The sequence below is a fragment of the Scardinius erythrophthalmus genome, assembly GCF_964197995.2.
Source record: "Scardinius erythrophthalmus genome assembly, chromosome: 12".
Lineage (NCBI taxonomy): Eukaryota > Metazoa > Chordata > Actinopteri > Cypriniformes > Leuciscidae > Scardinius > Scardinius erythrophthalmus.
This window is the reverse complement of record NC_138232.1, coordinates 25,974,885-26,002,427: the sequence shown is the minus strand read 5'-3', so window position 1 is coordinate 26,002,427 and position 27,543 is coordinate 25,974,885. Positions and strand designations below refer to the sequence as shown.

Sequence of the window (27,543 nt, the reverse complement as noted above, 5' to 3'; positions counted from 1 at the left end):
TCAGTCAGCCTCTTTTCTGGGTTTAGAACTGGACTCTGTGGCAATGACGGCCCGGCTGTCGACACAGCGCGCACGCCGTGTTCAATGCCTGGCCGTGTCTTTCCAGATGGGCAGCGCCGCACCTCTAAAAACATTTCAGAGGATGCTGGGTTGTATGGCATCAGCTGCAGCAGTGGTTCAGCTGGGTCTACTGCGTATGCGCCCGCAGCAACGCTGGTTGAACGCTCGAGTGCCTCACCGAGCCTGGGCGTCCGGCGGCATACGAATCAGAGTGACTCAGAGCTGCGTTTCAGCACTGAGACCCTGGTTAGCGGCCGACTATTACCAGCGGGGAATGACAATGGGAGCCGTCTCGCACTGAAAAGTTATCTCGACAGACGCCTTCAACTTAGGTTGGGGCCCTCTTTTCGAGGGCAGACCGGTCTTTGGCCTGTGGTCAGACCAGGAGAAATGCCTCCATATAAACTGTTTGGAGATGATAGCGGTCGAGAACGCGCTCAAATGTTTCCTCCCATACATACGGGGCCACCATGTTCTAGTCCATTCGGACAACATGTCCGTGGTGTCCTACGTGAACCACCAGGGCGGTGTTAGATCCAGGAATCTCTGCAAACTGACAGAACGCCTTCTCATGTGGGCTCATCACTCGTTGCGCACGCTGAGAGCCGCGCACGTACCGGGCCACAAGAATGTCGGCCCAGACAGACTGTCCAGAGACAACATTCCCCCGGGAGAATGGTCTCTGCACCCTCAGACAGTCCAGTCACTATGGCGCCTTTTCGGAAAAGTGGAAGTCGACCTTTTTGCGTCAAAAGACAACGCTCATTGCCCGAGATTCCTCTCGAAGAGCGAGGACGCGCTGGCCAAAACCTGGCCCAGCTGCCCACTGTACGCTTTCCCTCCGATCTCACTGTTACCACAGGTAATCAAGAAGATCAGGGAAACGCGCCACTCAGTGCTCATCATAGCCCCGCGATGGGAGAACCAAGCCTGGTTCCCAGAGCTGGTGAGGCTGTCGCACGTAGCCCCATGGCCGATCCCGGTGAGGAAAGACCTTCTCTCCCAAGCCGGTGGATCAATTTGGCATCCCCATCCAGAGCGCTGGTCTCTGCATGCGTGGATAATCAACGGATACCCGTTGCTTTGCCAGAGGGGGTTGTGAACACGATCACGCAGTCTAGAGCTCCTTCTACGAGAAGACGCTACGCGTCTAAATGGTCAGTGTTCTCCAAATGGTGCGCTACAAAGAGCCTGGATCCATGCACGTGTGGGGTTTCATAGGTGCTTTCCTTCCTTCAAGAGCTGTTGGACAAGGGCAGGTCCCCTTCAACGCACAAAGTGTACGTTACGGCTATTGCAGCGTTCGCAGAGTCGATCTTTCTTTGGTCCTAGAGGCCCTGAAAGTGTTTCCCTTTGAACCGTTAGAATCTGTGGATCTGGAATACCTCTCGCTCAAGACCGTTTTTCTGATAGCTCTGTCTTCAGTAAAACGTGTGGTAGATCTACATCTGATAGCCCTGCATGTCTCGAGTTCGGACCGAATGACTCTAAAGGCATCCTCAAACCGAGACACGGTTACGTCCCCAAGGCGATTGGCACTCCCTTTAGGGCGCAGATCATCTCCCTATCGGCTCTGCCAGCATCGGATAGCGAGGACAGTGATAACCTCCTATGCCCCGTCAGGGCACTGAGAGTTTACATCACACGCTCCGCCGCCTTCAGGCGTTCTGAGCAGCTCTTTGTTTCGTTTGGCGGGCGCACCAAGGGTCTCGCCGCCTCGAAACATAGCCTATCCAGATGGATAGTGGACGCTATCGCAGCAGCTTATGCGTCCAAACACCTGCAGTGCCCTATGAGCATCAGAGCTCATTCCACGAGAGGCATGGCTTCATCGTGGGCTTGGTCCAGCGGGATTTCTATCCACGACATTTGTATGGCGGCAGGCTGGGCCTCCCCCTCTACATTCGTGAGGTTTTATAACCTGGAAGTTCCTACCTTGTATTTCCCAGTCCTGTATATTACCTGTATTTCCCAGTCATATGCTTGTGCACTTGCACTGGCCCGCGTTGCTGGCTGCCTATTCTCCATACAGCTGCACAAGAGGATGATACTCTCTATACATAGACCGGCGGAGCCGCTCTATCTTTTTTCCCTATGATGTGCTTATGTACTTGTGCTGGCCCATGCTGCTGGCCGCCTCTCTCCACATGTTTATACGTAGACTGGCAGAGCCGCTCTGTATTCCATTAAGTGCTTATTACATGTGCTGGCCCACGTTGCTGGCCACCTGTTCCCGCATGTTGTGTTCCTTGGGCTTCCCCGGGACTCATGCAGTGGATGCTCAGCACGCACGGCGTTGACAAGGGGTTCCCGCAGCGTAAGCAACTTACGTAATACGAGAGAAACTCTCATAAGAGAACGTACTTGGTTACCTAACGTAACCTCGGTTCTCTCTAGAAGAGGGAACGAGTATTGCGTAACCTGCCGTGCTCGCGCCACGAGCTTATTCGCTTCAGTCAATGAAAACCAGAGTTCAGCCTGTTGAGCCCTTCCTTATATACGCTAAGCCGCACCCATTCTGGCGGGCTGTGACGCGTGGAGGGCGCGACGTCACGCAGGGCTCACCGGTAGGCTACTGCAGTTGCCGCAGGTCAGCCAATGAGCACGCTGATACAGCCTGCTATGGTCTGCTGGCTGCCGCACTGCGTTGACAATAAATACAAAATTAAGGATAATTTTTGGCTTCAGATCTCGAGAAAAGATGACTTTACCATAGTGTAAGCAACTTACGCAATACTCGTTCCCTCTTCTAGAGAGAACCGAGGTTACGTTAGGTAACCGAGTACGTTTTTGTACACAGTGCCGCATGACGTTACCGGTACTACGCGACGTTAGCAGGTTCCAGCTCACCACGCCCTCCTTTGGTATGAACTAGCCTACCACGCATAGTATTGCATCAGTTAGGATAGCTTCAAGTTAACAGCACTGCTGGACTGCATAGCTTTCAGACTTGGAAATTAGGCGCCAGTGGAGCTCAAGTGTGCAACCTGAATTTTACGCGGGATTGCTTCTCCACACAGCTCGCGCTGAAAAGCGACGCAGTGCCAAACGCTGCTCCTCCTGCATGGATTCCACCACCGCATCGGCGTCTTGATGTGAGTGATCATATATATAATCACAATTTATGGTTAGGCTAAGTTAATCCTCTGGGGTCAACAAACGCGCCGGCGCATTTTGCTGGATTTTTTCCACATAGCGGCAAAATATGAATATGCCTACAGAGAGTGCGCGCTATTGACGCGCTATCAACTCGATAAAACAATAAAAAAATAGAGTATCCATTGTTACTACTGTAAAGTAAAATAAAAATAATTATAATAATTTCCTACCTGCTACTGGGGAAAAAAAATAAATCCCTAACGACCCATGACCTCAATTGACAACCAACCGGAACCAAACTTTTTTTTTTTATGCCTCAGTCAAAGCTCAGCTTTAGGAGGGGAAGAGACAGAGCAAGAGAAAAACAAAGAGAAAAAGAGTGTGATGGAGATGAGGAGAGAAAAATAATCAGCTGCCCACTTACATGGTTTTAAAGCTATTGTTATCCAATTTTTTTGGCCTTCAAAACATCTTAAAATGCACATATCGTTAGCCTCATAGCATAATTGCCTAAGTCATATTTAAAAAAAAAAAAAGACTTAGGCACTTATGCTATGAGGCTAACGATATGTAGATCAGAGAAATCAAAATTTTCTCGGGGGTGCCCCTGAACCCCCCTGACTAGCCTACCTCACATTTGGGACTTCAGTGATGATAAAACCATACCATCTGCATGTTAATGAAACTTAATAGTGAGCATTAGACCCTAAACTAAAGTGTTACTTTTTTTTCTTTTTTCATCATACCCTCATTGGGGGCTGAGCCACAGACATGACTGATTCATGTTCCATACTGGTCACACACATTTCAGTTCAGTTAGAACCAGATGCATATTTGTTGATATTTTGTGTTTTGAAAAAGTTTGTGATTCATTGTTTTGACTCCTAACCAGTTTCCTACATTAAAAATGTTCTTTTTATCTGGGCTAGTAAAATTCATTTCGGGGCTACCAAAATCTGAAGAGTGCCTGCCCGAAGGGCTACCAGCGATTTTGAAATTTTGCGAGCCCTGAACTACCTGTGACGTTAGTGTACACTGATTGGCCGAATGCACGCAAAACACCAACACCCGCCATTTAACAAAAAGAAAAAAAAGCTACGTTAACATAGATTATAGCATATTTATTCCAGAAACTAACTCTACGAACATGGAAAACAGTGATAGATGGGCCTCTTAACCTTTATGGTTAAGAGAAAATCCAACACAACTTTGAGGGAACCAAGCCAAACATGATTATGTATTTCTGCTCTGCTAGCAAGTCAAGTCACATTTATTTATATAGCGCTTTTTACAACACAGATTGTTTCAAAGCAGCTTTACAGAGATAACAGGAAAGTATGCAAAAAAGTTTGTTTCCAGAAGAAAATAGCGTCACAGTCCAGCTTAAGTTCAGTGATGTTTCATTTTTGTTAAAAAAAAAAAGTTAATAATTTAGTTAATTTATTATATATATATAGCTGCTCTGGAGTAAACCGTGATGTCATCGTCCAGCTCAGTTCAGTTCTTGTCAATGCAGGCAGATCAATATTATTGTTGAATAAATGTAATGTTAAATTTAATGTCCCTAACTAAGCAAGCCAAGCCAATGGCAACAAAGGTGGAAAAATGTGACAGTGTCAAGGAACCAAAACTCCATCAGGTGGCAGAATGGAGAAAAAAAACTTGGGAGAACCCATGCTCAGTTGGGGGGCCAGTTCTCCTCTAGCTAATGAACGAACAGTGTATGATTATGATTCAGGCAGCATTATAGGTCAGAAGTCAGATTGGTTTGGTACAATCAGAATATTATCCAGTTCCGTCTGCTAATGCCTTTTCATATACTGTTTTTCTATGTATAACAGTTCTATCTAATAACGTATGGACAGGTGTTGAAAATTAGCACATGTGCTATAACACTTTAAACAATGCATCTGGTTCGTCCAATGTTATTGCTATGTCTATATTAAATAAATAAATAAATAAATAAAATAAGTATTAGACAGGACTGTTAGACAGATCGTAAACTAATGAACACAGAGAATGCGAGCACTATGTGCAGTGCTTAATTTGTAAAGTGGGAGGTCCCGGAGCGCAGAGGGGGGGGTGGATCCGGCGACTCAAAACGGGTTGGAGGTAACTGAACAAAAAAAAAAAAAAAAATTACACGACCTACGTAGCTTCTCTGCAGGGACAGCGCCAGATAATTTTTAACGCATGTGCTGAGTGGGTGCTAGATCATTGACGGGGAGCTGCGCAAAACTTGGCCACTAAATATTTAATATTCAGTTATGTTAATGATCACAATTAAAGTTTTAATTTTATTAAATTGAACAAGCGCAACATTCAGCATTCAATCAAATAGGCCTATTCTAAAAGATGTAGGCTATTATTAATAATAATGTTATTTCAACACAATATCTTGTTATTTCGAAATAATATGTGTGCGTGCATCTGTAAATCCGGTGACTCGTGTATTGATTTTTATTAATAAACAAGTGTTTTCTCTAAAAGTGTCGACTCGGCTGCAAAGATGAAATTGACGATCGCCATCTCGCGCTTATAGAGAGAAATGCACATAAATAAGCCTAATGGATTACATAATCAGAGAGTAGCCTTTTTCTTTTTTCGTTTTGAATTATTTCGTTTAAAGACATTTCAAGCTTTGTGTATTTGATGTATTTGTCATGTCTGTGTGAGGCATACACTGAGTTTCGTTAAGTTAGGATGTGCTCTAGTTCACGTGCAATGCAAGTGAGCGCGCGGGCGCCTCCGTTATATTTGTTTCGTAGGCCTATTCATTAAATACAGGCAATTGGTTGATGAAAAATGTATTAAAATTAAGATACAATTTATACAAAACGAAATTCACTTTAAAGAAAGGCTTTCTACAAAACAACTTCAACTTCAACTGTCAAAATCATGTCTGACTCGCTCCATGTCTCATATTGCGCATCCTATCTTACTCGGTCGTGCTGTTCACTTTTCATAAATCAACATAAATGGAAAAAAAATAACATTATAATATTTTAACAAATATGAAACTAAATGCGCTTTTTTAATGGCTACAATAGTATAGTAGGCCTACAGACTCTCTATTTGTACAAATTTCTGCACATTAATTTAATTCTGAATTTTGCACAAGTTGAAAGGCATTTGTTCAAATCAAGTTCACGGATAATTGTGCGTGCATTTATTAATCATTATGATACTAAAATCCTAACAAATAGGCTATGCTATGTACAAAAAATCAGATGAGCCCATAATATGAACGCATTTACACGTTAAGCATTTTCCTCCCATAGAAAACCATTAGCCTATAAGAACGCTTAATGTGGCTTAATGCAGATTAGAATGTCCCCTTATTATGTCGAAATAACGAGATATTATGTCGATACTAGGCTACTGCTGTGTCCACCGTGGTCTCCTTTTTGATCAGCGGAAACGATTTTTGCTTGTTTGGGATCTGACTGGTCAGCGTATTTGAAAAAGTTAAGCAAACTTTCCTGTCTTTTTGACATTTTTCCCCTGAGTGAAACGATCGAGGCTAACAGCAATCTCAACTCGTACAACAAGCGCGCAAATCATGTGTCACAAACATTGAACACTACACAAACAGTAATTTTATTTTTTTTCATTTAGGCAATTAATTTTAGTGACACAGGAGGTGCCGGATCCAATAAAAAAGGTTCCGGATCCAATGTCGGAGGTGACGGAACATGTTCCGGCGTGTTCCGGCTCAAATTAAGCCCTGACTATGTGCTCAGGCTCTGGTTGGCGTTCTTTGCACCGTCAAAATAAAAGTCACAACATCAAGCGCGGCTTACGTCACTTCAGAGTTCGTACTGGCGGTGTGAATGCAACCAGGAAAATGTTCCTAAGGGAACCATTCGTTTTCTGGGAACTACACTGGTGGCTAGTTCCTAGAACTAAGTTCCTAGAACAACCCGGTGCGAAAGTACCTTATGTGTCATGGGTTATTTTCCAAGTCTTCTGAAGCCATGCAATATGTTTTTTATTTGTTTTTTGTTTTTTTGTGAAGAACAGACTGACATTAAAAATCATTATTCAATAAAAATATTGCTTGACAGCCATGGACAACTTAAAATTTTATTGTATGAAAAAAAATGCATCTTGGACATTTTGCTACTAAAAACCCCTTCTGCGCTCCACGGAAGAAAGTCATACAGGTTACGAAAGACATGTAGATGGTGACAGTTTTAACTTATGGATGACCTGTTCCTTCAAAGTCACCAAATATTTATTTAAAATCTTAAAGGTAATAAAGAAAGTCCACATTATTTGCTGACTAGTCATTTTCTGATATGTCTCTTTATACCTGTCCTCCCTGTAGTGAGCCTGGCAATGTGGAAAAAGGCTTTGATTGCTGTGTTCTGCATGCTGTTAGTGGCGCTGCTGGTCCTTTTCATCGTGATGCGCTACAAGGCCAAGCGAGGTAGAGAGACCTACAGCCCCCCTGCATTACAAGCTGCCCACATTTCTGATCTGTGAACAAAACTCCCTTTTGAACTTTTCTCTCTGTCACAGGTAAAAGACAGATGGCTGCCAAACTTTCAGTGTGAGTTGACTGGCTTATGTATAAGTTGGTCTTGAGTTAACGGCATTAGAGGGACAAGATTAGGGGTTTTTGTTTTATTAGATAGTTGTTATACCATAGTTACTGACCATGCCTGTACAAGTCATTTGGTCCCAAACAGTCAAATCTGTTTTAAAAGGAATGCCAGTTTATTTTATCCATAGACAACCAAGAAAGTTAGATAGCGGCGAATATTTAATGAATACTTTTGATTTTTCTCTCACCAATCCTCAGAAAGCCTGCAAGTCCTAAATCAGATGACTCTCTAACCCTGAGTCTCACCCATGACCCCCATTATAATGCCCACACAGGTAGTCTCTTTATATTTTTTATTTGTTTCTCAGTCATCATCATCCACTCCATTTATTCTTTCACTCTTTTTCACTATTAGTCTATGTTGTGGTCATTCACCTTTTCAGACCAAAACTCTTGCAACACTGACAAATCTTTCCTTGAAATATAGTACTTTATATTGACTCCTTTTATGATTAGACACCAAACTGTGGGTCATTTGGATTGAAGTTCTTTCAATAGTTTTGGGGCATGCCAAACTGTTTCCAAAAGGGTTTTTTCTTTCACCAATGCCATAGAAGAACACTTTTTTAGTTCTCCAAAGAAACTTTCAGTGAACAGGTCTTTAAATAACCCATTTTCTTACTGTAAAGAACATTTTAAAATCTAAAGAACCTTTTTTCCACTATAAAGTCATTTTTAACCTATTGTAATGGAAAGGTTCCATGGAAGTTAATGGTTCTTCATGGAACCAAAGAACTTTTATTTTTATGAGTGTGGGTCTCATCTCAAGTCATTGGTGGAAAACTGACGCTAGTGTGTGGAACAGATTTAAGTTGACTCTTTGTTAAACTGTCCACACACTTACAGAGTGCCCTCCCCCCTTACTTCCTGTTAAAGAGCAACGTCATTGTTTCAGAGCAGATGCTGTTCGGTGAAACACACACATCCTTTTCATGAGTCAAGAGGACAGACCAGGAGTATTCAGGCTTTGCTATCTGTCTACATAACTTATGTGTGTGTTAATCTATGGCCATTACATTTAGTTGCCAGTTTCCAATAAATGTTACTGTACTAAGACACTGTGTGCGCTGGCAAACTCACTTTCTAATTCCACACGCAGATCTACCCTTTGACAACTTGACAGACAAGGTGACCTATGGGACCTGAGATCTCCACAATTAATGGAAACAGTTTTGAAATCCAAGAGACCATCTAGACAATCTAAATGTTCAATTTGTCATTTGTCATCAATGTGATGCTGGCTACTAAAGTATTACAGTCAACTGCCCCATCTTCTCCTTACAACAGGAGAAAAATGTTTAACTCACCTTTATCATATCAGTTTGGCTCATCATTCATCTTAACAGAATCTGTATCATCTGTTCACCGTGTCCTTTTTCTCTGATTTAACTGCTTTGCTTATGTGTGTATGTTTTTGCTTCCATCATCATATGTTTGTTAATAGATGTTGTTTGTTTCATTTTACACTAAAAGTGTCTGTGTTAATGCATTATTTACTTTATATGATTGTGTGTATGTGTTTAGTTGGTACATACATTCAGATTTGGTAGGCACTTTAAATCTAATAAAATGCTTTATTTGGAATTTCCTCATTTTGAATTTCTTCCCTCTTATTGAAAGATTGTCAATGTCTGACTTTCTCCAGTCTGTCTTTTTTTAATATATTTGAATGAGATATAAACTAGGGATTATTTAATATTTCTGAATTTTGATCTTTGCTAAAGATAGAGTTATGTTTTTAAGATCCACCTCCTTTGGTTTAAATCACATTTTGAATGGCAACTTTGTATAGGCATTTATTTTATGTACAATTTCCTGCTTTTGTATTTGTCTGGTTTATTGTACAGTTACTTATGTCCAGACCAAACAGTTTAGTTCAGATGCAATGTCTCTAAAAGCAGGGAAATGTCACTGACTAATCCTAAAATGTGTTTAACATGCTGAAAAGTGAGCTTATAGATTTGGTGAGAAATCAGGGCAAGTCTAAATTTGAACTCTGTTAAAGTCGTGTGTGTGTGTGTGTGTGTGTGTGTGTGTGTGTGTCTCCGTGTGCATGCGTTCATTCAGTCGTTCCTAACATCTCAGATGACTCTCTAAAATCTGAAAATAACATATTTTGGTAAAGTTTGGAATAAGAATGAATGTACTTCAACTAATTTTATTTCAGCTGAGACTGGTGGCATGTAACTGATCTTGGCTGATGCACTCTTTTTGCTGTGTTTCAGTGGAGGTGAATAACAAAGAGAGTGTTTGGAGTGAAAGACCTCCAGGTACATCACCACTCAAGTAATAATCTGAATGCCGGTTCCCAGGCACTGTCCAAACTATAGCATTTTTCTTGCAGCATATAATGTACCTGAATTCTCAAAATCTCTCAACTACTTGATTTTGTTTACTTTTATTCTTGTTGTTAATTTTTGTTTCTACCAGATGAAGCTGATCAGGACAGCCTACAGTCACCAAATGAAGGTGACGTAGAGTACACAGAGGTTGTTCATCCTCAACCTGTAGATCCTACACAAAGTAAGTTCAACCTTTTAAAATCATATCCATCTCTTTTTTTCTCCTCTCGCTCCTCTTGCCTTTAAAGAGGAAGATTATGATTTCTGATTAGAGAAAAGCCACTTCCTGGGTAGGGTCTAACCATCCAAATTATCAAGGGCCTTGGATTTAATTACTGAGACATCTTATAAACAGGAAAGGCCAGACTAATTAGGTTCCTATTAACTCCAATAGCCACTTACTTATCCAGAATTAGAGTTAGTTTGCATTTGACTCTTTACACAAAACATTTCTTAAAAATATATATTAAAAGAAAAAAAAAATATGATTTTTTTAAAGCAATTAAAATGCACCTTAAACCCTCATATTATTTTGTTCTTTAGTTCCTCTGAGAAAAGGCACAGAGACTGTATACAGTGAGCTTCAGACCTCTCAAGGTACAACCAGCTAAGAGGGCACATATACACACACAAATTACACAAAAAATGATGTAATGCAAACAGTGGGTTGTGTTCAAATGGCTCTCTTTTTCTAATCATATTTCTGATCGTTTATACAGGGGCTCCTGAGAATATTAACCATGTAAGTTCCATTCTTTCAATCCGCATGACCTTCTAAGCCAGTGGATTGCCCATTGTCTGCAATTTTTTTCCATCCTGCTGTCTGATCTTTAAAAAAAAAAAATCAGGATGTCTCCTGTGTCTCAGTGTATACAAACTTCAAACAGATAAGAAAGTATAATGTTAAAAATGTTTATTGGTTTATTGGTGACAAACAGTGAACAGTGCTTTCTGTTGTTTTCAAATGACTCAAAATCAAACATTACTTCAACAAGTGTGCATCTTGTTTATTTACAAACCAACAACATTTATGGTCAAAGGGCAATCCGCCAATTCCTAACACATTTATTTTATAAGTAATATCTTACATGCAGTAGCATGATACATCCCTGCACCTGACCACTAAATGTGATCTTGGTTTTTCTTCAGAATCCTAATGTCATGTGGGAGGATGTAACATACTCACATAGAGGACTGAATGTGTGTGTTTTGTAAAATCTGTCTACAGTAAGTGAAGAGGGAAGCACCAGTCAGACTTTCCAGATAGGAACAAATAGCAGGGCTGTGGTTTCCTCTTGAACAGAGGGCCAGAATTTACAGAGCAGTCACACACACAGTGACCTCATAAACTCTGTGAAAGGCAAGAGTAAAGGAAGACAAAGTACATCTAAACTGTTAGTTAAACTGGCATCAATCAGAATGTCCTTGTTTTTATTATTATTATTATTAAATTCCACACTAATGATTAATCTTTTTCACCTCTTCTTATGTGTGCATCTCTGGTAGACTATGGATTACCAGCAGAGTTAAGCATGTAAAGGGTGACACGTGAGAAATGTATCTTTTTTTTGAGTACTTTATTTATAACCATTTTTATAACAAAATATGCAACAAAAAAAAGACAATTGCAACAAAAGGAGACATTATAACAAACCCCCTACAATACTCCCTCATTTCCCTCGTGCGACTCAACATGAACACATAGCTTACAGTTCAAAGACATCATACACTATCCTCAAAGACAACAAACAGATACATTACAGTAGTGTGCATATTCAAAGTATAAGGTGCATATATCATGTAAGTACAGCAATAGTAAAAAAAAAAAAAAAAAAAAAAAAATAGATAAAAAAAAAAAAAAAAAAAATTAATAAAATAAAATAAGAACCCAGATAAATAAGTAAATGAATCAATGAGTAAATGAAGGAAGGAATCAATCACCTTATATTTGCCTCAAAATTGTCCATTCAACCAGAATTATAACTGACATGGAATGGTATGAAACAGACACGTAAAAGATCATCAAATAAAGAGAATAAAGAATACAATAATATCTATAGGTCCACATTTGTACAGGTGTTTAGGTGGCCCCTCCCTCTGAAAATTGCAAGTCATCAAAATAAGCTAGGAAAGGTGACCACATTTCAAAAAATTTGCTTTTTGAACCTCTGACAGTGAATTTGATTTTATCAAGCTGGATGTAATACATTACTTCTTTAATCCATCTATTATGTGTTGGGGGCTCCGCTTTTTTCCACTGGAGAAGAATTAAGCGTCTTGCCAACAGAGTGGTAAAGGCAATTACCTTACACATTCCTTCCTTAAGCACAATATTTTCCGGGCTAGTGCCAAAGACAGCTAACAGGGGGTCAGGTTCAATAGGGACACCATACATGTCACTAAAAGATTTAAAGATTTCTTTCCAAAACCCCTCCAATCTCGGGCATGTCCAAAACATATGGGCTGTTGTGGCTGGCGAATGCAGGCATCTGTTGCATGCAGGATTAATAGTGGGATAGATCCTAGCTAATTTTGAATTGGTGAAATGTAACCTATGAAGTATTTTAAATTGAATGAGAGCATGTCTGGCACAAGGTGATGATGAATGTACTTTGTCTAAAATGCGACCCCATTCCGCATCAGTAAAGTCTCTACCCAGGTCAAGCTGCCAGGAGTTTTTAACATGGTCTGTGCTTCGAGGATTTATGGTGCTTATAAGAGAATATATGCTAGAGATGAATCCTCTGCTCTCTGGTTTTAAATCCAGCAGTGCATCAATAACTGAGGGAGCAGGTAATTCAGGAAAGGATTTGAATACTGACTTAATGAAACTCCTTATCTGTAGATATCTAAAGAAATTAGTTTTAGACAAAGAAAAATTGTGTACAAGCTCCTCAAAGGAACAGAAAATATTATTAGAAAATAAATCTTTTAAGGATCTAATTCCCTGTTCCTCCCACACCTGAAAAGCAGCATCCATATAAGATGGGGGGAACAAGCAATTAGAAACAATGGGACCAGCAGCTGAAGCAGCTTGTAATCCAAAATGCCTCCTAAACTGCGACCAAATTTTTAACGTGTGTGCAACTACTGGATTCGGTGATGTAATGAAACTCTTTCCTGATATCGGAAGAGGTGCACAGACCAAGGACTTAAGAGCAAATTTGGTACATGCTTCCTCCCCTTTCACCCATACAGGAATTGATTGTGAATCCCAAGCAGACACCCAATGTATGATTTTTTGAATATTGCTTGCCCAATAGTAAAATAAAAAGTTGGGCAATGCCATGCCTCCTTGGCACTTGGGTTTCTGTAAAAAAGATTTTCCAATACGAGGGGATTTACCCCCCCACAAAAAGGAGCCAATTAGCTTATCTAGATTGGCAAAATAACATTTTCTTATGAATATAGGTATATTTGAAAATAGATATAAAAAGCGTGGCAGAACCGTCATTTTAATCAAATTAATACGGCCAGCCAAAGACAGAGGCAAAGCAGACCACTTCTTGAAATCTTTCTTACAACGTTTTAAGAGTGGGGAGAAATTGGCCTTAAACAAGCTATTAAAGGAACGTGTTACTGATACACCCAGGTATTTAAACGTATTATGAACCACTCTAAATGGAATACTATGGGGAACAAAATCTGGAGGTACAACAATCGGAAAATACTCTGTTTTATGCATATTAACTTTATAGCCTGAAATTTTCCCAAAATCCTCTATAGCTGACAATATGTGTGGTAGTGATGAAGAGGGGTTGGAAACATACAAAAGAACATCGTCCGCATATAAGGAAATTTTATGCTCTATGTCATTTCGAGTGATTCCTCTAAAAGCAGGGGACTGACGGAGTAATATAGCCAATGGCTCGATAGAAATTGCGAACAACATGGGTGAAAGCGGGCAACCCTGCCTTGTACCTCTATGTAACGAGAAATATTCTGAGAATACATTATTTGTGCGAACTGAGGCTACTGGGGCGGAGTATAAAAGCTTAACCCAGGATATCATATTTTCAGGGAAGCCAAATTTTTTAAGGGTAAAAAAAAGATATTCCCACTCTACCCGGTCGAACGCCTTTTCGGCGTCAAGAGAAACAATGACTTCTGCGTCCGAGTGTGAATGTGTGTACATTACATTAAACAAACGGCGCAAGTTGTTAAAGGGATTACGCCCCCGGATAAATCCAGTTTGATCGTTGTGAATTATTGCGGGCAAGATGGGTTCTAAACGCACCGCAAGGGCCTTAGCTAATATTTTAAAATCGGCATTTAGCAGAGAAATTGGCCTATATGATTCACAGATAGTTGCGTTCTTGTTTTCTTTTAACAAAAGCGAAATTGATGCCTGCGAAAGAGTAAAAGGAAGGAAACCTTTCTCAAAAGCTTCACTATATACCGCTACAAGAAGTGGGCTCAGCAGAGCTGAGAACTTCTTATAGAATTCTATAGGGAAGCCATCGGGTCCAGGTGCCTTGCCACTCTGCATAGCCACAATAGCTTCCATAACCTCCTGTTGTCTAATAGAATCCCCAAGTTCAGGGCCAATATTCACAGTGGGCAGATTTAGCTTAGAGAAGAATGATTCAAGGAAAGTCAAATCATTAGTATATTCTGAGGAGTACAGAGATGAGTAATATTGAACAAATCTATTATTTATATCTTGGGCAGTGTGTAACATAGAACCAGTGGGGGACTGAATTTGAGTGATCACTTTGGAGACATCAGATTGGCGGGCTTGATAGGCCAATAATTTACTAGCCTTATCACCAAATTCATAAAATTGGTGGCGGGTCTTCAGTAACCTTTTCTCTTCCTGCGAGGTTGTCAACAAGTTAAATTCGGTCTGAAGCCGCAGTCGTTCTTTATATAAAACAGGATTTGGGTTTGTAGCATATTGCACATCTAAATTGCTTATCGCATCAGAAATTACTTTCAGCTTAGAGATCTCCTGCTTTCTGGTATAGGAGGAGAAGGAAATAATTTTCCCTCGTAGAAAGGCTTTAAGAGCCTCCCATAATGTAGCTCTCGAAATATCAGGTGCATCATTTATCTCCAAAAAACAAACAATCTCTTTAGATAAAAAATTAACAAATTCATCGTTTGACAATAACAGAGAGTTTAACCTCCAGGGTCTAAAACTAGAGTAGTGATTGGGGAAACTGAGCTTAAATAAAGAAGGGGCATGATCAGATATCACTATACTATGATATTCACTTGATGAAATAAGGGATATCAGGCTTTTGTCTACCAAAAAAAAATCTATACGGCTATAAGAATGATGTACTGGGGAGAAGAAGGAAAAAACTTTGGAGGAAGGGAAAAAAAATCTCCATGGGTCGAGTAGTCCATACTGCTCACAAAAATCCTGTATAACAGTAGCAGATTTGGAAGGCTGTATGATTCTAGTTGAGGACCTGTCAAGAGAGGTGTCTAAAACACAATTAAAGTCCCCCCCTATTATCAAAGCATGGTTGTCAACTGATGAAATAGTCCCAAAAACTTTGCTAAAGAAATTGTAGTCATCAAAGTTTGGGGCATAGATGTTGACCAGGATGACTTGTTTTCCAAAAAGGCAACCAGCCACAATAACATAACGACCATTGGGGTCTCTGATAACGTCATCGGCAAGAAATGGAATATCTTTCCTGATGAGAATGGCAGTGCCTCTACTTTTCACGTTAAAACAAGAATGAAATACCTGCCCCCCCCAACATCGTTTAAGCTTTACCACATCTGCATTCAGAATGTGCGTTTCCTGTAAAAATGCGACCCCAGCCTTTAGAAGGCGCAAATGTGCCATAATCTTATTTCTCTTAATTAAATTATTCATACCTTTCACATTCCAGGTCAAAAAATTTATCTCAGTTGTCTGGAGCTTGGACATTTGTCAAAAAGCAACCAATAATAAACTGGCCAGAATGAGGCACAATGGACCAAACATAGTACACTACATAAAAAATATACAACTTTACCATATGAGTGTTTGTTAAAGTGAACAGATGCTGACTGAAAGCTGATTGATAAAAATATGTCGCACATAAACCCATCCCTCCCACATTCCAAAACCACATAGTAACCATCAAAAACCAAACATCTACTGGTTTACAACGTGTCATCACTTACCAGTTTTCTACTCCTGCTCTGTTGAACACGAACTAACACAGCAATATTAACTAACAATCAGGCCTATTGCTGACGGCGCATTAAATGTAAAACCAAGAGCACGTTAACATCTTGATACATGAACAAACATATGGGACAATATTATATAGTCCTGAATTGAGTTACCAAATGTATCGTTAATAGGGATGTCTGTATATAATCGCGGGGTATCTCAAAAAAAAAAAAAAAGAAGGGGGGGGAGAATGAAGAAAAAGGGAGACGAAAAATTAGAATAGTCCCATATAACCAAAGACTTGAATATATCCATTAAGTAGACAACAATGAGTTAGACCAGCATTAACGTTGCGTAGTTAACGTTAGTTCTCCTTCTCCATCGCGGGCGGCAAAACACCTTGAATAAACTCGGTAGCTTGCTGAGGAGAATCAAAGAAATGCCTCATACCATTGTGAGTAATTCGCAAGCGCGCAGGGAAGAGAAGGCCAAACTCGATACCAGCATCTCTGAGCTTAGCTTTAATCGGGTTGAAAGCTGCTCTCCGTTTGGCTACTTCCACACTTACATCTGGGTAGAAATGGATCCGAGAGCCGTTATACTGAAGCTGTCCCTTTTCCCGCGCAAGTCGAAGAATTAATTCCCTCGTCTGATAGTGATGGAGTCGGACGATAACGGGTCTCGGGGCCTGGTTTGGTTTCGGCGGGGGTGCTAGGGAGCGATGCGCTCTGTCCACCACCGGAGGTTTAGTGAAACTCTCCCTCCCAAAGACATCAAGTAGGAGTTCCTCCATAAAAGTGGTCGGGCGTGTGCCCTCAGAGTGCTCAGGAATGCCGATTATTCTCACATTATTCCTCCTAGAGCGGTTTTCTAAGTCGTCGATCTTCGCCTTCATCCGTTCGTTGTCTTTCGACAAAGCTGCGCACATGGTCTCCAGAGAAGCAACGCGACCATCCACATCGTTGAGTGATTCTTCCACATCATTCAGCTTTTGCTCCTGCACCTGCAGTGATGTTTTAACAGCTGAGATAGAAGATTTCAACTCAGAAAGAATCTCCGTTCTAAGAGCCGCGACCTCTGATCTGATACCCCCCAGAAGTTCACGAAGATCATCCCCCTGCGCCGAAGCAGTCATGCCCGCTGCTTGCACGTTTCCCTCAGTAAAATCTGCGGTCTTTTTCGTATTACCTCTTGGCATATTAGATTACTCAGGGACGTAATTCAAATCTGATTAATTTAGTGCTAAAATGCTAGGTGCGCCGGACGTGTAAATAAGCAAAAATGATGAATTTGAAAAGTAATACTCAGAGCAGAAACTTTGCGACTTCTCACTCCGCCATCTTACCGGAAGCCTCCGAAATGTATCTTTTTGAGGATGTTACTAACATGAACAAATGTCAATTTCCATTTAATCTGATTTCTGAAAGTGATGACATACATCTCATCAATCAATTTCATGCTTGTGTTTTTGTAGCAAAGCCTGTTAGAATATGCTGAACTCAACCATGATCTTCCTGAACCTGTGGACTAGCTCAAGCATCCTGCACATCACTCTGGAATACTGTTGCCTGTGTTCCATCAATTTCTTTTATCCTTCATCCATATTCTCCTAATAAACACTAATTTAATCATGTATCTTCCTTTCATCTAATGTGTTTAATTGTTTGTCCTGTTTTTTACAATGCTGTACTGTGTATATATCGGTACTAAAACCATCCTTTTCACAAGGTTGTTTTGAGTTATCACATTTTTAATAAAATAAAATTATTTGTTTGAATTTCTCTGTGTAATAAATATCTTTTACTTTAATACCTCAGTAAATTGTCTCTATTAAGTTGGATGATGTGACTCAAACTGCTCCAGCAGTTAGTTTGTAATCGCCTCACATGAGAGATATAGATAAAGTCATGCTTTCATCCCTGGGCAAAATGCTTTTATCAGTTGACATAAATAATGTCACTTTTAGCTTGTGCTAAAGGAAACCAAAACAAAGAATTTCCTTTCAGGTTTTCCACTGGGAAAAGATGATAATGGCTAGTTAATTCCAGTTACACCCATATCACTTAGCTCATCCAGGCTGACATCACTAAGTATAGTGAGCTCAATAAATATTGGTACTACTGATAATTGAGCAAAAAAAACATGGTGTTTTGTGGTGTGTACTTTGATCTCAACACCTTTAACCTTAGTATTTATTATTTAGGTTAGTAAAGTCAAGTCTGGCCTAAATGATAAGCATTTTAAATTACTTCCAATTTTGTCAGAAGACTTCTCTGGTACTGTATGTTCTTATTCAAAGTCTTAAAACATTTAGGCCGCTGTCAGTAGCCTAAAAGAGGCCTAGAAATAGGGTTTCGTTCCACCAAGTGGGGCACTACTTTTTCTTTTGCTCAATATGTTCTACGTTAATAAAAGGTATCCAAGCAAAAAGTTCTCCACGCATTATCCTGCAGTTAATGAGAAATTGTAATTTATTGGCGCACTATATTGACTGCGTATTGAGACATATAAAACTGTTGAGCTAGATTTTCAACCAATCAGCATCGAAAATGGAAGTAGGTCACAGCCGAAATCAAGCCAATATCACTACGCACATACAGTATGTAAACATGGAGGAGGACGTAAGCAGCGCATCTTCATCTGATAGCGGCGATCAAGCTCGATTAACACCCGTAAAGTGTATTCTTCATGTCAGAAAAGATGGTGGGAAAGGTCCGCAGACCTTTACTGAAGTCCGATGGGAAAAAATCAAGCATAGGAATGGCTCAAAACGTCGGACACTACGGAGCTAACGTTAGCTATTGCTAATAAACATGTTGCCCTCCTGGACAAACCGGTCTCTGATGTCCCAACAACTACGGGTTTCACCCGGCCTGCTATCGGCGTTTTATAGACAAAAAACGCTTGACTTGTGTGTATGTGTGTGATGGGTAGGTTTAGGGGTCGGGTTACTGTGTGTGTGTGAGAGAGAGAGGGAGAGAGGTGGGTAGGTAAATAAATAAATCAAAATGAAATCTTGTTTACAATAATCATTCCTGTGAATATGTACATGTAGTGTGTTGTACCCCTGAAAAGGGGGAGAAGATTAATACACACACAAAACTCGCGCAGTTTCTCCACTGGAAGCTTTATGTAGAATGGTAATCAAAATTAATCATTTGTATAAACAAAATTAAACATTTATATTACAAATTAACTTCATTGACATCTTTCAGATCAGTATTCAGCAGTTTTTACCATATACGTATATAATTACATGAGTACACTCTTTTATAAAAGGCTATTTGAGACTCATGACACTATAAAGTACACACAGAAATACAATAAAGCATTTTAAAGCATTTAACGGTTACCTTACCTGAGACTCAACTCTTTTAAATCTTACTCTTTTTAGTCATCTATGCATATTAACTCTATGGCAAATCAGTTATACGCATGTAAATGTACAATTCCAGCTAGATTGGAACATTCTCAAGTCACTTTTACTCTACACATCTTTGAAACAAGTCGACAAATCATCACCATATAAACAGGATTACACATGAACTACACAAATTGAACATACACGAGCTTCGCGCCATTATATAGGCCTAACGCTATTCCCAACGCGCACAAAATGGAGTCTTGAGCTCGCGCATTTCTAAACTACACATTTTAAACATTTCGGACACACAATCAATATAATAATCGCGTCTCTATACTCTCAAACATATTATTAATCCTATTAAAGTGTTTTAAACTAATAATCACACTTAATACCTGAAAAGGGGGAGAAGATTAATACACACACAAAACTCGCGCAGTTTCTCCACTGGAAGCTTTATGTAGAATGGAAAAAACCCGCGAGCTCTCCCCCTAGTGTTGACGCAGACCAGAACAATCGATCGTCCAACTTATCGTGCCCATAAACTGATCACAGATTAACTAAGTATAACTATAAAGTAACATATTTATATTTTATAGACTTTTCTACATATTGTAAATAGTGAATATATTTATATATATTATATATAATTATATATCACAGTGTACACAGACTTATGCATTTAAATGTATGTATGTTCATTTTCAATCTGTCACACACTCCCCTACAAAAATAAATGTCGTCTCGACATTCTCTTTAAAGAGTCTCTAAGTACCTTTTGTAAGTTGCATAAAATAAAATACATTTTCTTGTGCAAGAATTTTCTATTCAATCTTTTCACAGTCCATGGCTCGTTCCGAACTTAATAGTTCACTTTATGGAAAATCAAGAGTTTCTCAGCAAGAACAGTCCATGAGTGTATCACAGAGCAAAAAGTTTAAAGAGGCATGAAACAACAGTCCATATTCCTGTTTGATTTTAGGAATTCAACAGCCTCTCACACTCACAGTCCATAAGGCAAACAGTCCATAGTTTTTCAAAATGTCAAAGTTCAAAACTGTTCAAGGCAATAATCCTCAGACAAAACAGTCCATCTCTTTTTTTTTTTCAAAGTGCCAGACTGTAACAGTCTACAATGCAAAGAGTCTCCAAGGTTTCAAGTACACAGTCTCGTATGAACTTTAACTGTTCATGGTCCTTATTTAGTGAATTGTATACACCAAAGGCAACTGGTAGCAGTATTGCTGAACCGGTGGCAACCATGTCGACAGGCACTGTGCAGGCAGGTAAAGTAAGTTCTGTTGTGGTGTTTGCAAGATTCCATTTAGTTGCTTGACATCATAAGACGGTGTACCAAGCTCATCATAGGTTAGTACTCTTGGTGGGTATCTTTCTCTTTTAGGCAGCTGGTAAGTTTGCTCACTTTGACTCTCTTGGTTTTCAGCAGGTGACATGGGAGTAGGAACTTGTTCATCAGCATGTAAGTTAAACTCTTGTTCTGCACTGTAAGTCCCTGCAGGTGGCTCTTGTTCCTCTTGGTCATTTTCCACAGAAGACATGTACTCAGAAACCTGTGCCAGGACCTCATTTGGATGCTCATCGGACTCTGAGGTAAGTAGCGGTTCAAGGTTTTCAGGTCCATCCGCAAAGTCTGATTGAAATACTTGTGGAGACACATAATGCAAGTCCATTTCATCTTCACTCTCCTCATCAGACTCTGTATCATTACTTAGAGGCTTTGACAACTCACGTTTCTGTCTGGGTTTTGGATGTGGAGCAGTTTCGAGAGGTAAGTGGTCACAAGGCATTAATAAATTGCGATGGAGAACTCTGGATCGTCCCTTTCCCCTTTCTGGCTTAACTTCATAAATTGGGAGCTCACCACCCATCTGTCGCACAACTGTATGGATGCTATCTTCCCAGAAATTGCGAAGTTTTCCCGGGCCTCCTCGTGGTGTTAAGTTCTTTACCAGGACACGATCACCTGGCTGCAGTGTGGTGCTCCTCACTTTGTTGTCAAAGTTCTTTTTGCTCCTGTCTGCAGATTTTTTAGCACACTCTCTGGCAATTTTATATGCCTCCTCCATTCCGTGTTTCCATTTTTCGACATACTCTCTCTGGTGACAGGAAGGCATTTCTGAATTTAACCCAAACAGCATGTCAACAGGCAATCTCGGAGACCTCCCATATAACAGGTAGAAAGGAGAGAACCCGGTGACTTCTGAGCGGGTACAATTGTAAGCATACAGCAGCTTATTCAAGGAATCTTTCCAGTTAGACTTTTGACTTGCTGTGAGTGTTCTGAGCATCTGTAATAGTGTCCTATTAAAACGTTCGGCTTGGCCATTGCCTTGAGGGTGATATGGGGTTGTCCTTGAGCCTGTGATGCCGCAGTACTTTTGGAGCTGTTCAAACAATTGATTCTCAAACTCCCCACCTTGATCATGGTGGATGCGAGAGGGGAAGCCGAATTTTAAGGCGAAATCATTAAAGATGCGATCTGCAGCAGTTTTACCTGATTTGGAGGTAGTGGCGTATGCTTGGGCGAATCGGGTGAAATGGTCTACTACCACAAGAATATACTCAAAACCTCCTTTACAGCGGTCTAAGTGTAGAAAATCAATTGAGATCAATTCAAATGGCTGGGTCGTAACAATGTTTGTTAATGGGGCTCTTGTCTCATAACAGGGCTTCTTCTGCTTTAGGCATGTGCATGTTTTTGTGACATAATGCTCAATTTCTGCCTGCATGTAAGGCCAAAAGAAACGTTCACGAATGAGTGAGAGAGTGCGTTCTGTACCTTGATGGCCCATTTCATCGTGAAGCTCTCGCAAGACTGTTTCTTTAAATTTCTCAGGCAGGACCAACTGTGTGCGGGTGGGAGTGGTTCGGCAGAGGACACCATCCTTATCAATGGTAAGTTTTCTCCATTCACGAAAAAGGCATTTTGTTTTTAGGCTGTATGTCTTGAGCTGTTTCACTTGTGGTTTTAATTCAGACAACTTGCATTGGTATACAGGACTCATTTCTTGGTCATTGATTTGAGCTTCTCTTATCTCATTTACGGACAATGGGGTGATGGTTGGAACCGCTGAACAGACTTCGATGGAGGAACAGTTTGTCGAGACTGACCATGGAATGCTGGGTCCTTCTTGAACTTCTACCGCCTGAATTGTTGCACCTATCACATCTGATGACAGCTCCTCCGAACACTCATTCATCACAGTTCCGATGTCAAGGGGCATTCTGGATAGTGTATCAGCGTCAATATTTTCTCGGCCAGGGCGATATCTGATTGTGAAGTGGAAATCTGCTAATTCAGCCACCCACCTGCAGCCTGTAGCATTCAATTTGGCAGTTGACAGGACATATGTAAGGGGATTGTTGTCACTATAAACGGTAAAGGTTGGGGCATAATACAAGTAATCACGAAATTTTTCAGTGACTGACCACTTCAGAGCAAGAAATTCAAGCTTGCCTGAGTGTAGGTGGTAATTTTTCTCAGCAGCAGATAAAGTACGAGATCCGTAGGCAATCACACGAAGTTTTCCATTTTGATTTTGGTACAATACTGCACCCAAGCCTTTGGGAATGCTAATACAGGGGGCTGGAGCAGACAGTCAATTAGTTGCTCAAGAGTGTTCTGATGCTGATCAGTCCAGGTAATAGGCTTACTCGATGGAACACCAGTTTTCATGCATTTTGGTTTTGACTTTCTCTGATTGTCTCTCATGTGGGCATTATCTTCTGGAGTGCTTCTTAACAGGTCGTACAAAGGGCTAGCGATGCGAGAGAAATCTTTAATGTACTGCCTGTAGTAGCTAAGTAGACCAAGAATTCTCCTCAACTCACCGACATTTTTTGGTTGTTTGTCTTTCAGGGATCTGACAGCTTCTGTGTCTGCAGGATCAACTTTACTTCCCTCTGCAGAGACTATTCTTCCCAGGTAACGGACTTCAGGTTTGAAAAGCTCACACTTCTTTGGCTTGAGTTTGATACCATGTTCCTTCAGCCGTTGCAGCACTTTCTTTACATCCTGGACGTGGTTCTCAAAGGTCTTACTAAACACCAAGGTGTCATCAAGGTATGGGATGCATATCTCGTCTCGCAGGCCTTCTAAACACTCTTCCATACACCGCTGGAAGGCCGCTGGAGCATTCATCAGCCCAAAAGGAATTCGTACCCATTCATATAGACCCCAGGGTGTCACAAAAGCCGTTAGGTGCTTACTTTCTCTTGACATGAACCCCTGGTGGCCTTCCCTTGATCTAATGATGAAAACCAAGCATTACCCCCAAGGCTGTCCATAATGTCCTGCACTCTCGGAATCGGTTGTCTATCTGGGTGAGTCTTTCGGTTTAAGTCTCTATAATCAATGCATAAACGAAGGCTGCCATCTTTCTTCCTTACGCAGACGATTGGAGATGAATATGATGAGTTGGATTTTTCAATCCATCCTTGTGCTATGAGGTCATGCAAATATTCTTTCATTTCACGATACAAGGGTTTTGGCACAGACAAGTAACTGCGACTGACTGGCTCCTCATCTTTAAGTGAGATACTCAATTGCAAATCTCTGATGCACCCAATGTCATTGTCTGACTTAGAAAATGAATGGCATTCTTCTCTTAGCATTTGCTGTACTATCCGTTTCTGGTATTTACTCAGGTGACTGACATCGACGGGCGGGTCCCATTCATCAGTGCTGGTGTGGTCAAGACAGTGATCCGCAGCCTGGATGTGACATACTTCAACAGAGGTAGGGTTTGCTGACACCTCAAACATACTAGCAGGTAAGACATTCTTGACAAGCTGTACTGTACCGATCGGAGTCTGGCCCATAAGAGTAACATCATGGTCAGTGTCATTGTACACCTCAATTGTGATATTTGTTGGAGCCCCCTTTTTTAGCTTCACTAAACTTTCTGTGAATTCAAGCCCCTCCGGCCACTGGTGATTCACATCAGGTTCAAAAATGAGTGTGCTGTCCTCTTTAACTGGCTGTATATACACTCGGCATGAGACCTGCATAGTACTACGTTTGGGGACGTTAACATGCTCTTTTGTGGTCTTTACTGTGTATTCACATGAGCTCTCTGCACTCAGAAGTTGAATGAATGCCTGGACTTTGCTCCTCTTTAGGCTGGGAAATGCAGTTTTCACAGTTCTCTCCAGTATTTTGTTATTGACGGTGTTTGGTTGTGCTTGTTCAATGGAGTTCACAATTTGTTCTATCACATTGAAACCTATGAGAGGGTGAGAGAGGTTTTGACCCCTTGCTACGAGCATAGGAATGACAAGTTCAGCTTCGTGAGATGCCTGTGATGATAATTTAAATGTCACTTCAACATACCCAATATATGGTATATTAATGCCATTGGCAGCTACAAGGTTCAACGTATTTGGAGCCTCAAGAATGTCAGACACATCCCTCAATGGTACTTCTGGTAAGTAATCCTGTTTCCACACTTCATCAATGACACATACCTGAGAGCCAGTGTCCCACAGTGCTTGAAATCGTTGGCCGTGCAGGTAACATTCAACAAGACATTGTCTCCCAACTAAGGACGTCACCAGGGAATGCTGGTTAACCTGAGTGCTGCAAGGGTTGTGAATACTCATTGTCCTAGAGAAGTTTGACATTGATTTTGTTGCGTTGATGCAAGTTTGCTTATGTTCAGCCCAATGGTGAGTTTGGCAGGTCTTAGAACAATACAGTATTTTTTTACATTGTGAACACTGCTTCATCTGCCTATCTGTCTTTCCACAGGCTGCACATCTCCGGGACTGATCAGTAGATCTGGTTACTCCCTGTCCCGCGGAAGTAACCGGTCTCCGTTTAAAGGAGTCTCTCTTGAAGGCCTAATGCCACGAATTCTGCATCCGGCTTGGAAGTGCTCACCACTGCCACATCGAAAACAATGCATGCAACGTTCCTCTGTTCTTTGCTGCTGACAATTGAAGCATTTTCTTGCTTGTGAACGAGCAGTCGGTGCATAATATTGTCGAGGCATATACTGGGGTTGAAACTGAGTGTTCACTCTTGTTTGGTTGGCACCCGGTGATGTCCAATAGGGCGGCACTTGACACTGAACAACTTCTCTGTCAGAATTTCTCTGTGAAGGAATGGGAAATTGTGGTGAGGCAAAGGCTGGTTGCTGCAACGATTCCCTGATGTGAGCTATTTCAGCATTGAGTGTTTTTAGTGAAGCTACATCAGTTCTCAGCTCTTTAAGTTCGGTCAACACGTCAAAAGATGATTTCGGCACATTTTGAGTCACATTGGATTTCTTATCAGTCACTTCATCACTGGACTTAACTGCATGGACAACCGTAGTTGTGTGCTGCACATTGGTTTTCTTTTTCTTTTGTCTTTCTGCCTCATTAGCACAAGCACTGTTTAATTTCTCCAACAAAGCCTCATCAGTGGTTTTGGGGTTCAGAAGTAGGGGCTGCATGTCTACTTTTATGCTGTCACTTTGGAGACCGGTGAGTACAGTATGTAAGAACATGCTTTGGACTAATGCTGGATCATATTTGAGGCCTGATTCGGCTTCTTGAGATGCAAACAGGATTTTCTGGCGCAGGTCAAGAACACGCATAAGGAAATTCTGTGGTGTTTCTTTGTTTCCTTGGCATTCAGAGGTGAGTAGCTTATAAAGTTCAGTTGCACTTTTTTCTTGGAAGTGAGAGCGCAGGATTCGTCTTAAGGTAGGTAGAGTCAGGTTTGATTTTCCTTCTAGATAGCTTCTTAACTGTAAGCCTGGGGAAATGGCACGAATGACTGCATCCACAATCTCACATTCTGGGTAGCCTCTGCTCAACCCGTTCTCAATTTGGTGTGCTAAACTTGAAAAAGTTAATTTTTCTTTTTGACCTGGGTCACCAATTTGTCCAGAAATTTTGAAATCTTTGCGCCAATGTGGGCTGGGGTGTTGGGTATTCACTAATTGTTGTGGGTATGCAGCAATTTGAAGCTGAGGCTGGAAAACACTAGGTTTTGTGTTCACTTCTTCCAGCTGTTGAATTTCACTCAATTTTAGTTTCATTGCGCTTTTTAGCTCATCTAACTCCCTTTGCAATCGATCTTTTTCTGTGACTTCACTTGTTTCTGCGATCTCCTTTTCAGTGACTGTATTTACTTCTTTAATTTGATCTCTCAGGCTTAACAGTACCGACATACCGCCATCTTCTAGTTCCGTCATGTCTTCTTCGAGATGTTGAAGGATATGAGAGATCAAAGACATGCGAGATTTAGATGAAATATTCTCTTGATCTGCTATTTTCAGGAACTCACAAACACTAAGAAGCTTGTCTTTGGGTAGTGGGTTTAGCATGGCGATCACTTCAACTTGCATTTCCTCTAGCACTGTTGTTTCCATTTTGACAATAGAGTGGGCCTTTTCACTGAGTTGGGGCTTACTTGAGACTGACTGAACTTTGTGTTTCACCTGATGATCTCTGTGGCCTCAGGTTTCTGGTTCTTTGCCTCTGTCTTGCCTTTACTGCAGGAACTCAATCCACTCTTCACTGTTAAGCTGGGTTGTTTTAGGGGATGTACTGCATCAGGAAGTGTCGGCCAGGTATGCGACTGCCCTCCGAAGAGTAGATCCCAGCGGTGCCTCCAAAATGTTGTACCCCTGAAAAGGGGGAGAAGATTAATACACACACAAAACTCGCGCAGTTTCTCCACTGGAAGCTTTATGTAGAATGGTAATCAAAATTAATCATTTGTATAAACAAAATTAAACATTTATATTACAAATTAACTTCATTGACATCTTTCAGATCAGTATTCAGCAGTTTTTACCATATACGTATATAATTACATGAGTACACTCTTTTATAAAAGGCTATTTGAGACTCATGACACTATAAAGTACACACAGAAATACAATAAAGCATTTTAAAGCATTTAACGGTTACCTTACCTGAGACTCAACTCTTTTAA

The 27,543-nt window shown here is 40.8% G+C and overlaps 1 protein-coding gene across 1 annotated transcript in view; it reads left to right on the top strand.

Moving 5' to 3' along the window:
* pecam1b (platelet and endothelial cell adhesion molecule 1b) overlaps positions 1–18,035 on the top strand; it is a 31,699-nt gene extending 13,664 nt beyond the window's left edge. Inside the window, exons 9-16 of the mRNA XM_081381621.1 lie at positions 7,490–7,591; positions 7,684–7,714; positions 7,967–8,043; positions 9,994–10,038; positions 10,199–10,291; positions 10,654–10,707; positions 10,830–10,852; positions 17,703–18,035. Of these exons, the coding sequence (XP_081237747.1) occupies positions 7,490–7,591; positions 7,684–7,714; positions 7,967–8,043; positions 9,994–10,038; positions 10,199–10,291; positions 10,654–10,707; positions 10,830–10,852; positions 17,703–17,759 (482 nt within the window). The 3' untranslated portion in view covers positions 17,760–18,035. The remainder of the gene's footprint in view (positions 1–7,489; positions 7,592–7,683; positions 7,715–7,966; positions 8,044–9,993; positions 10,039–10,198; positions 10,292–10,653; positions 10,708–10,829; positions 10,853–17,702) is intronic.
* Positions 18,036–27,543: the final 9,508 nt, after the last annotated feature.